This window comes from Galeopterus variegatus, unplaced genomic scaffold (assembly GCF_000696425.1).
Source record: "Galeopterus variegatus unplaced genomic scaffold, G_variegatus-3.0.2 Scaffold330, whole genome shotgun sequence".
NCBI classification, from domain to species: domain Eukaryota; kingdom Metazoa; phylum Chordata; class Mammalia; order Dermoptera; family Cynocephalidae; genus Galeopterus; species Galeopterus variegatus.
In genome coordinates this window covers 9,259-20,342 of record NW_007726441.1, presented here as the reverse complement: position 1 = coordinate 20,342, position 11,084 = coordinate 9,259, and the positions used below count along the sequence as shown (strand labels likewise).

Below are 11,084 nucleotides of genomic sequence, written 5' to 3'. Positions count from 1 at the left end.
GAACAGAGGGTATCCCGGCCGTCGGCAGTCGCTTCCTCCTGCAGGCCGGCCGCGCGGGCCGCCTTCTTCACCTCCACGAAGGCGCTGCGCTTCGCCTCTCCCGTCTCGGGGCTGGGCGGCGCGAAGAGGCGGCCGTTCTCTTCCAGGCTGTAGTAGCTGCCCGAGGCGCGGTACTGCTGCGGCGTGCACACCAGGTCCTCCTTGGAGGCCGGCAGGGGCCGCTCAGCGAAGCGGCCTCGGCCGCCCAGCAGCCCTGGGCCGCCGCCGCCCTCCGCCGCTTCCTCCGGGAATTTCCTCTTCCCTCTGCCGCCGCCGGTGGCGATGCCGTCGGGACTCAGCTCCGCCTCCTGGTGGCCGCCGCCGCTGCTGAGGCTCTGGGCTGGGGAACAGCTGCTGCCTCCCCGGGAGTTTTCCAGCTCGCGGGCCAGGTTGTGAAAGTCCGTGGATGGCTTCGCGCTGCTGCCGCCGGCGGTGACGGGTGGGTTGTTGCTCTCGGGGGAGGCGGCCGGGTAGTGGTGGATGGGGCCGGCTTTGCCGAACTTGGGGCCCAGACCCAAGGGCACCTCCTGATGCTGCTGCTGCGGCTGCTGGTCTTTGCCGCCGCCGCCCCCGTGGTCTTTGGTGCCCACGCCGCCGCCTTGCTCGTCTTGGGGACTGAGATCAGCGCTGTGAAGTCTCTTGGGGCAGCGGAAACGCAGATGCGCCACATAGGGGAACTCAAACTGGAAACGTTGGCTGCATTCCAGGCATGTGTAAGGGGACGACCCTGCTTAGTGAGCAAACACCATACACACACACGCACACGCACACACACCACATGATTACTCAGCATCGCCCCAGGCCGGTTTGCCACCATCCCCTTCACAAATTCTCAGGGCCTGAGTGCCCTAGAAAAGAATATATTGTTCCACCTGAGCTAAATTTCCCTCCTGATTTGGGGGGAATACAGTAATCAAGACAAGCGCCCACCGATTTATCCTCACCTGTCTGTCCCAGCTTAATTCCGACTACATCTCAGAAGCTTCCTATGAGGCACCCAAAGGGAAGAAAGGCGCGCCAAGGCGCCCGGGTGAGCCCCCGCCACTCTCTGCATCCCTTCCCAGCTAGTGAAGGGCCCACACGCAGGTCGCGAGCCAACCTACCATTCATTTTGTTGTGGGATCTAGAGGGGCAGAGCAAGAGTAACTCAGTCAGTTCTTTCCCGTACCAAACTAGTAACTCCTCGTCTTTGGCAATCCTGCGGAGAGAGCGGTAAAAGAGCTGTCCGTTTTTGATATAGGCTTCGAGGTTCTGCTCTTCTTTATCTCTGGCTGATTGGACCAACCGAAGCCACATGAGACCTTCTGAGGAGCCATTTGCCGCTGAGGTGTCTACCTATAGTTTAAAATAGAAGAAGGAAGGGGAGAGGGAGATCTATGTGAGAGAGTGAACCAGAGGAACCAGGAACATTTCCTCTATGCTAGTCTTTTCCAAAGAGTTATCTGAGATCGAGCTTCCAAAAACTTGATCCAAGTTGGGACGCGGCCTCATGTTTGTAAACAGCAGGCAAGATAACCATCCTTTGAAATTTTACATCAATCACAGACATTATTTAAGTCATCGTTTTAATATAATGGTTGAGCACCAAATGAGGAAATTTCTTCTTACAGTTTAAATTAGTTTTAACCTCTTGGGAATTTACTTCTAAATTATCCCACATTACAAAAATATAGGGAATTTTGTTTATTTCGGAAGTAAAAAACAAGCTTAGATCTTAGAAACTATTCTGTGGAACTCATCTTCCTAATTTTGGCTTAAACAAACAATTAATAGCTTTTCTTGGTGAAGAAAGAACAGCAAGTGAGAAGCCTTTTATCTCCAAACTCTAACATATGGATTTAATGTTTTACTGTCAAAATCATCAACATGTTTATTTAAATACAAACTCTGGGCACTAGCTGATGTTACCAAACAAAGTAATATTTAGGGGATAAGGATGCCTCCTAGGTTGGAAGGCAAATGTACCCAGTACTTGTCAAAGTACTTACAGAGAGAACTTAGTATGCAAATAGTCTCAGCCCCAGTGAAATCTCCCAAAGAGTTTAGGAAGTCATATTCATCACTAGGACAATCCAGAACTGAGGCACTGATTTTGACATTTCTGGCATTCCAAATCAAATTTTGTCATTTATTCCAGAAAACCAGTTGACAATAATTTGAGTTTAAATAATTTTCCTTTTCTAATTTTTGGTATGCAAAACAAGATTGTTTGATTTATTGCATTTTCTATATTCAAAACCTGTCTTCACTTGTCATTAGAATGATTCTTAGTCCATTTTCAACAGGATATTACCCTCATATGCCTACACAGCACCAGCCAAGACTTACCCGGAAGATGTAAGGTACTGTTCTCTTGTCAGTAGACTTGAGAGCTATGAAAGCTATGCTGTCATACAGGGAAGTATGGCTCAGGACACAGGGACCAAATATAGCATTCTCAGGGATGTCGCAGGTGGTGTAAACACTGGTAAAAATATCTGTCAGACATTGTTGGACAGCCTTGGCATCTCCATCCCAGATGCCTCGCTGGATGCCCGAATCTTCCATCACTGGAGACAGACACACAGGACAAGGAAGCAAGTTACATTACTGCCTTTACTGCTGTGAACCCAGGCAGAACATTTCAACTACTGGACAGACTGTTCTTGAACTTGCCTGATTTTTACATAGCTCTTATTTCAAAAATAAAGCAGACTGGTGTATTTTAAAGATGCCAACTAAGAGGTACTTTTTTTTTCTAAAAGAAAATAATAATAGGAATAGTGGGAACTGACTGGGTGAAAGAAAAGAAAGGGCTAGGAAAGACTACATTACTTTGGATTACCTTGGTATTGGATGGGGTAGGCTTTTGGGGTGAAGGTGGGAAGAGAATAATGCCATATTTTTAAAAAAACAGACTTTTCTATAAGAAACTTCTAACCCTTGGGAGAAAGCGCTTCTCCTCCTCTGTATTGAACTGGGTGCCTGGGAGCTGATTTTTTTTTTTCCCTTCCAAAGAGGGGAGTAGCATTAGTGAACAGGCGGAGACAGTGGAGCATGGCGAATGGATTTCAAGTGGAGTGTCAGGGCCACTAATTCCGTGTCAGCTAACCTTTCTCTGCAGCCTACAAGAAGGGACGTATGTATGCTCACTACCATAATCCAACACTGTCCCTCTGAGGCTTTAATTAAAAGCAGCAAGCAGAGGTAATTATTTTTTTTCTCCACATGCTTATTTATGGATGAAGGTGAATCCCAGTTACCTTGTTATACAAGGGGGTGGATTGAGTTGCATGTGGCGTATGTAGTGAACAGGTACAGGGCAAGCCTGAAGTGTCCCCTGTCTGAAATACCAAGTGTAATGACTGATGAATTCTTGCTCCCCTATATATGACCCTGTTTGAGCAAGAGGGGGCAGCCCTGCTTGAGTAGTCCTCAGTGGGCCCTCCAGCTGTTTAATCCGCAGCAATTTAGAAAGTAATGCCCCAATGGAGGGATCTCTATTAAGCTGTCATAAAGGGACTTTTCCCTTCCTCTGCCACTGGACACCCCCTACATGACATCGTTTGAGAAAACAAAACAGGTATTTAAAATTTTAAACAAGCTTTGAACTAGCTATATTATTTACTCTCTCTAACTGATAAAAAAACTTATCCAAGTTGGTTTTTCCCTAGTAATCTTACCACTGTCAGTAAATGTATGTTTTGTATAATTTAAGTAGCAGGAAAAAGTAGAACTAATTCTTTCCTGCAAAGCTGTTCATCATGGAATAATATTAGCAACATCCATTTTTATCTTAACGTCTACTAACCAATTAATCTTACAAATGTGATTATAAGGTAATGCTTTTTTTTTTCTTTTCAGCCAACAGCCTGAAACTTTGGTCAGCCTCTTGTTTTCATTCATTCTCCTGGATCCCCCAAATGTCAAGTGTTGGGCTGTAACTGCCAGACAGCAGAAATAAGGGGAAATATCCATAAAGTAGAAACTTTATTATGCTATACTATCTATCCCTAGGCATTTTTGTCTCCCACAGTAGTCTTCATCATTTCCAATTGCAAATTAAGATACATTTTAAAACAAAACAAAACAAAAAACGAAAAAATACAAAAACCCAGAACCACTCATCTCCTTTTCAAGGGAATCCTATTCTTCCCTTTTCAATTTCTTCCAATTCAGTGTTTTATGCCCAATTTTTCTCTTCCTTTTAAAAGTCTCTTTCACACAAGCGTTTCATTGTGCCGGGAGGTCGCCCCGTCACTTCGGGCAACAGCAGGGACGTAGTCATTAAAATGCAGTTCTACCTAACAATACGGTGAAAAGGACCTCGCTACGCCGCGCTAATAGCAGTCTGCGTCGCCACGGCGGCCGCCACGAGCCTCAAGCCGGTCACAATAACCGCTGGGCAAGAGCCTCGGCTCGCCTGCCCGTGCGCGGTCGTCTTTGCCATCCAGCCTTTCACTGCTCTGCGTCTTGCTCTGGGCCCGGGTTCTCATCTGCCCGGGGATCCTCCCCGGAGCCGACGGAGCTCGCTGAAAGCCCGTCGCTGCTGCCGGCTGCCGGCCGCTCGCCCTCCCCTCTAGGCAGGCATTGTCTGGCGGCCGCGCGCTCCCTGGTCCCCAGCTTCTCCGGAGAAGTGTTCCTCTCCCGCTCCTCCCTTTGTATAATCTTATTGGCAGTGCAGATGCCCCCAACAATTATTTTCTCCTCTCTAATGGATAATGAGGAGATGAAGACAAAATTTTCCACGTTTCCCCCCAAACCTGCCTTCCTCCCATCCCCCTCCCATATCAATGCAAATAGACTTACCAAGAATAAGGTCACGATTGAGTCTCCCAAATAAGGCCACCTGCAACCGGGAAGATGCAATTGAGTATTTCTTTTTGCCTATTGTATCAGTGGCAGTGTATTTCCATGTCAAGAGGTGTTGGTGTTGCTGTTTGTAGGCTCTGCCTAAAGAGAGGAAAGAGATGTAAAGATGGGAAGAGATAGATGAGAGAGTGAGAGGAGAGAGAGTGAGAGGAGAGGAGAGGAGAGGAGGGGTGGAGAGAGAGAGAGAGAGAGAGAGAGAGAGAAACGGAGAGAGTTGTACAGATGGACCCGATGCAGTGACTGACTGGCACGCAGACACACACTTTTTGTTTGCTGCACATAATCTGCCCAATGACGCGTGACAGCCCACGTCCCCTCCCGTTAACTCTTTGCTGGGCCGGGCGCTCCCCGCGGCGCCGCCTGCCTTTCAGCCTTCTCCCTGGCCTGCCGCGCCCGCAGATCCTCAGCGCCTTTCGGGAGTGGTGCCGCCTCTCTGAGAGCGGCCCGGCCCGCCTCCTAACGCTTGGGCCCTATGGGACTTCTAGGAGGGGAAAATCAGTTTCGGGATCGGAGAGGAAGGTACCAAAAGGACCGGAGAGGGCCTGTTCTCGTTTCGTTAAGCACTTGGAGAACCTAGGACGGAGAAGTGGACACCCCGCGCGCGGACGCCGCGCGCATTTCCCCAGAGTCTGAGTTGTGTGAGGGGAGAGGGGTGCGGATTAGCCCTGAGGGATTCTCTGGCCATTGAGCCGCCGCTGATTTGCGCAGCTCTTTGCCTGGGGGTGATAAACAGCCGCCAGCTCTCTTCAGCAGCGCTCACACTACCAAATCCCTCCGTGCAAAATTCAGAGAGGATGCGCTTGGGAAAGAACTTGGCTCAGCCTTCCCGTGGCCCAGGAGATGGGGTAAGGTGATAGAGTAGGCACGCCAGCAGACCTCCGACGGGGACCTATGGGGTCCCAGGACACGGGTTCTTGGGCTGGGGGTGGTGGTGGTGGAAAGAGCCCTGTTTACTGGACTCAAGCTGTTCCTGCTCCTTCATCCTCCGCATGGGACGATCTGCGTAGTCCGGGGTGATGGGTGGGGAACCACATAATGCGGGCAGCCGGTACTCTAAGACCTCAGGGAGGGGGGAAGGGTGATTCAAAGTAGAAATTATTACCGAGATGGGCTCCGGGGAGCTTTTCACGGCCAGCCGGTGGTGGAGCAGTGATGGAGTTGCCGAGGCCGTCTCGGGAGCCTCGTTTGCGCGCTAAGCCACTTAGAGGCGCTGGCTCGCCCCTTCAGTGCAGCAGCTGATGCCAGTGCCTTGAGGTCTTTTCACAGCCTGAAAGTTGACTCCTTCAGCAGGGGCCGCAACACAAAGTCGCTGGTTCTTTTTCGCTGTCCAACTCTCTACTCCTAAGGGAAGAAAGGTCTTTGAGTGGTGTAGACGTTCCCTTAACTCCCTCAGCCCCACCCACATCGCAACTACATTGAAGTGGGCAATCGGTCAGCTTTAGGATAAATCGGATTGTGTAGCCGACTAAAGCGGACGAGGCAGAACCACGACTTGAGGAAGAGAAAAACTCGGTTTTTTCCCGCTGTTGAAATAAGGTGAGTATATTGGGGATTGGCAAAGAGCAGGTTACTGTGTTGGTTTGATCCTCTTAAAGCTCTAAAACCTCTCTAAACCCAGTGGGGCAGGGAGGCACTGAACGCCTTTCTTTGCGGTTGCCTATAGTCCAAGGAGGCCTGGGAAAGTGTTTGCAAGGAGAAATAAAGAAGGGCGGGTAATTTCTCTCTAAGTGGATTCTCTTTGGCTCTCTCTCTCTCTCTCTCTCTCTCTCTCTTCTCTCTCTCTCCCTCCCACCCCCCCCCCTTTCCCTTCTCTGATCAGTCCCCCACACAAGTTCTGAATCCTTCCAATCACACAGAGCCACTGACTAGGATTAAAGCTGGGACTCAGGAAGGAAGGGCTGTGAAAGACTCATATGTTGGGAAAAAGGGAGAAATTCTCCCCTAATTTCCAGGCTCACTACTACTTTTCAAAGGAAGCTTCTTGAACTGCATTTTTCTTTCATCTTAGGATGTCACTTCTCTTATGAAACTATGTGTGGTTTTAAATTAAGGTTTGGCCAAGGATGACTCCTAATGGCCAAGGGTCAGTGCAATGAGTCGTCTCACGTGTCACATATTCATATATAAGATTTTGCAGCTGTATTTAGCCACCAATTGTCTTATGACTGGCTGCTCCATTTAATACCAGATTCATTTCTCTCTCTCTCTCTCTCTCTCTCTCTCTCTCTCTCTCTCTCTCTCTCACACACACACACACACACACACACAAACACAGAGGCATGCACACCAAGGAAAGCATTTTCCCTAGCCACTTCTTTAAAGGAAGGGTGGAGGAATTAGAAATTTTGAAAGAATTATCTCAAACATCTGAAAATAACCCTCAGGGTTGAAAAACAGTGACCACATATACTTAAGTGAATTCAGAGAAGAAGACAGAAGGAAAACCAAGAACAGGAAAGGCACAAATATAAGCAACAGCAAGTTAAGATAGAGAAGTAGCTGTAAGAGAGTTGTGGTCCCTTAGAAACTACAGCCTGGTACATATAATTGTGTGCACTGGGGAGGGGGGAGGATGGTGTTCTGGAATTTAATTCCATTAAGCTGTTGAACAGAATAATCCTTAGTGCCTTCTTTTGCTGTTGTTTAGAGAATAGGAAGTTTCTCTTTCCCAGGAAAAGTTATTTAGCCATGCAAGTCACTTAAAAAAATACCTTTACATATTGTAAATATAAAAGCATCCACTCCAGAATGTATGCATTTAGAAAACAAACTCTAAGTGGAAGGCATTTTTCTTGTGCATGGCCTTTCTCTTCTTAAATACAGAAAACACTTAGGCTGTGTCTCCTTTGAGGTACTCTAACCTTGACTTGTTTGTATGAAATAATGTTTCTGGTAATTAAGTTGGGGATGGAAGCTTTACCTTCCAAAGCTTAAGATAGAAAATAGCTACAATTCTTTACATCAGAGTTTTGAGAGATTTATTGAGAATCTGGCCATCAGATGTTTTATTTGCCCTCTAATTTGATTTTCCCTCTGCTTTCAGGTAAAGATCCCTAAATAAAAGAATTTCTTACATTTCATTAATCCAAACAACTCTTTTTCTTATGGATTAAGTAACTGACATAACATTAAAACAAGTATGAGTAAGATTAACTTGAAATTCCAGTATTTTAAGTTGTACACATTTTGCTTGGTAATATGAATGGTCTAAATGACAATCATTAATAAGAGATAAAGAAAACCTATAAATTATTTCTGTTTCTCTAGAAATTTACAGGCTAAAATGGTGCATAAACTACTTCAAAATCACTCTGTATTATTACTTACTGGAATTCACTGATACTAAATGAAGGGTGGAAGCATTTATTCAGCCTCAGACAGTACTATAAAAATGTACCTCAATGTAGTCTTATGTAATTCACACGGAACAATGGGTTTATGCATATATTTGGAGCTCTTTCTCCGAGATTTTATTTCCAAATAAACAATTAGAAAAATGACAACGAAGAGTGGGTATGCTCACCATGCTTCACTTCAGCAAGGCTCCTTGCAGTCATGGTAAAAATACACGTGTAGACAACTGCAGTGCTGTTTTGGAAGAGATGGCTGGAGAGAGGTTGATGAATGATTCCTGCCGTGGTGCTTTTTATGACCTAAGTGATAGGGTGGAGAAAGAGTAAAAAGGGAAATCTGATTCTTAGAGAGTATTAGAATGGCAGTGCCCTCTCTCCTCCCAGGGTGGAGAGATGAGACCCAAAATATCTAAATTTCTGTGATAGGAGGTAGGTGACATCTCTAAGAATAACTCAAAGATTATTACCCTATAAGAATGAAAACACAGTTTTTCTATTTCTTTATAGGTCCTGGTTTATCCCCCTCTAGTCCTATTTTCAAAGCACTACACCAGCAAAGGCTTGGTTGTCAAGAGTATGGCAATTCATGGTGAAAGGAAAAACACGCTGGAAACAAGAGGAGGCCAACAAAGCAGGCAGTGGCAACTCTTTCCTAAGCTTATTAATTTCCCACAGGGAGGCCTCTGGAAGAGACTGCGAGGATTGGAGAAGGCAGAGAATGGTACTTCAAGGAGCAGTATTGTATTACCTAGCCTCACCATCTAGAATAAGGAACTTTCTAAGCAATAAATTTGACTGACTACTTGTATATGAAAGAGAAACAGAAATGATGGGTTAGTGGGTAGGGGAAAGCATCAGTTGTGTGTCAAAAATGTTGGTCAGAGGACTAACTCATTTCCTACCACTTTGCCTTTATCAGAAGAATAATGCTTGGTGGGTTTTAAAAGAGAGACAGGGAGGTTATCTTAATCCAATAATTTATTTAAATGAATTTAAGTTTTTCATCTTGGTGAGTCAAAAAGAGGCATACTTGCTGAGCTGGATGAAGATATACAGAGATGGGTAGCACTTTGTTTTCTATAAATATACATGGCAAGCTCAGTTTGGGTCTGTTCTCACCCTAAGTAGTTGGTTCATTGAGTGGTAAATGAGTAAATGTTTCCCAGGCCAGAGACTCATGAGTAGATAATTTTGTAGCCTGTCAGGAGGGACTGAAGGCTTCTTAGTGTAGGGATTATTACTCTTGACTAACAGTTTTCTCTTTGGCTTTTCCTCTTTCTCAATAAATTGTACTGTTTTTAATGCTGCTGCTGCTGCTGCTGCTGCTACTACTACTACTACTATCATTATCATTATCATTGTGATTACCTTCCTGAAGTTTAAAACTTTCTTTCTGAGGGATCCCAAGCTCCACTTATACTTTTGTTGGAGTTCATCTGGGAGCTGGATAGTCTTTGAGAGCTTTGTGTTAGCCATTTCATCTCCTGGATCTGGGTTGTAGTCATCTGGTTTAAAGGCTCCGAGTATGACTTCTAGCAAGGTTAGCAAACTGAAGTGATATTGGGGGCAACTACCATGGATCTGAAGTCAATAGCTCATGCTCACCTGTGTGAGTGTGTCCTGTGAACCAAATCTAAATCCAGTATCCTGACTTTTGGATACCCCCAGACTTTATACCCTTCGCCAGATAAATGTCTAAAGATCTGGACAAGAACAGCCTGGTTTTCCATCAAATCTCCCTGCTCCAAAGTTCCTCTCAGACTCAGACACCACAGCCCTTGAACATATCTCAGTATGATGGGGGAGGGGTGTTGGGGTGGAGGAAGGAAACATAGCAGATTATAGTCAGCCATGCAGAGACTTCTCACCCTCTGGGCCAGGCTTTCCAGGCAGACTGGGGACCAGAGGGTGCCCAGCAGTCACAAATGGGTGCCTAGAAGTCTCAAATGAGATTTTCAGAAGACTGACTCCAGGCCTTCGGAATGTCATCAAATTAAGAGGCTCTACATTACATTTCTTCACACACAACCAGGAGAGAGACATTATCTCAAGATTTAGTAACCAAGTCCCGCCCCCTTTTCTCTCTGTTTTAGGTCATATATAATACCTGAGTTAAATAGGGAGGCATTGATTGACACACAGTGTACACATCCTGGGCAGATAAGATTCCCTGGCACCTGATACCAGCTGGACTTCTGAAGTATGGACTTAGACTGTGAGAAATTGGGCTGCTGGGAGCTGAACAGCAGAAAGCAATGCTCTCCTGGGAAAGGGATCTAGGCAGAATCCTGTCCAGGACTTTCTAGCTTGGAATCCACCCATGGTTTACTTTCCTGAGGCCTGAGAAAACACAGACATCAGATTTTGTCTAAGAAAAAGAGAGGGAAGAGAAAAAATAAAAAAAGAAAGACAGGAAGGAGGGATGGACTTATGAAAAAGTTCATATTGCCAATTGAACTATTTGAATGAAAACCATCTTTCTTGATTTCAAGTTAATCACAGGTGCTTCATGATTTAATCCAGGGTATTAATTTAGGAACAATGGAGAATGTGTCCTTAAACATTATATGGAAAGCTTATAGTTTTCAATAGATTTTCAAAAGTGCTTAATAACTGCCAGTGTAAGTCTTTTTTCAATGCTAATTCTTGGAAAAGTGGTATCCTAAAGAATTCAAATAGTTCAATTGGCAATATGAACTTTTTCATAACTCCATCCCTCCTTCCTGTCTTTCTTTTTTTATTTTTTCTCTTCCCTCTCTTTTTCTTAGACAAAATCTGATTTCTGTGTTTTCTCAGGCCTCAGGAAAGTAAACCATGGGTGGATTCCAAGCTAGAAAGTCC

At 45.5% G+C, this 11,084-nt stretch overlaps 1 protein-coding gene across 1 annotated transcript in view; it reads right to left on the bottom strand.

The window, feature by feature from the left end:
- Positions 1-11,084, bottom strand: part of PRDM8 (PR domain containing 8) — a 14,941-nt gene that overhangs the window by 2,027 nt on the left and 1,830 nt on the right. The window contains exons 2-7 of the mRNA XM_008567546.1: positions 8,414-8,543; positions 5,993-6,231; positions 4,828-4,971; positions 2,368-2,588; positions 1,143-1,374; positions 5-766 (exon numbers count right to left, since the gene is read on the bottom strand). Of these exons, the coding sequence (XP_008565768.1) occupies positions 5-766; positions 1,143-1,374; positions 2,368-2,586 (1,213 nt within the window). The 5' untranslated portion in view covers positions 2,587-2,588; positions 4,828-4,971; positions 5,993-6,231; positions 8,414-8,543. The remainder of the gene's footprint in view (positions 1-4; positions 767-1,142; positions 1,375-2,367; positions 2,589-4,827; positions 4,972-5,992; positions 6,232-8,413; positions 8,544-11,084) is intronic.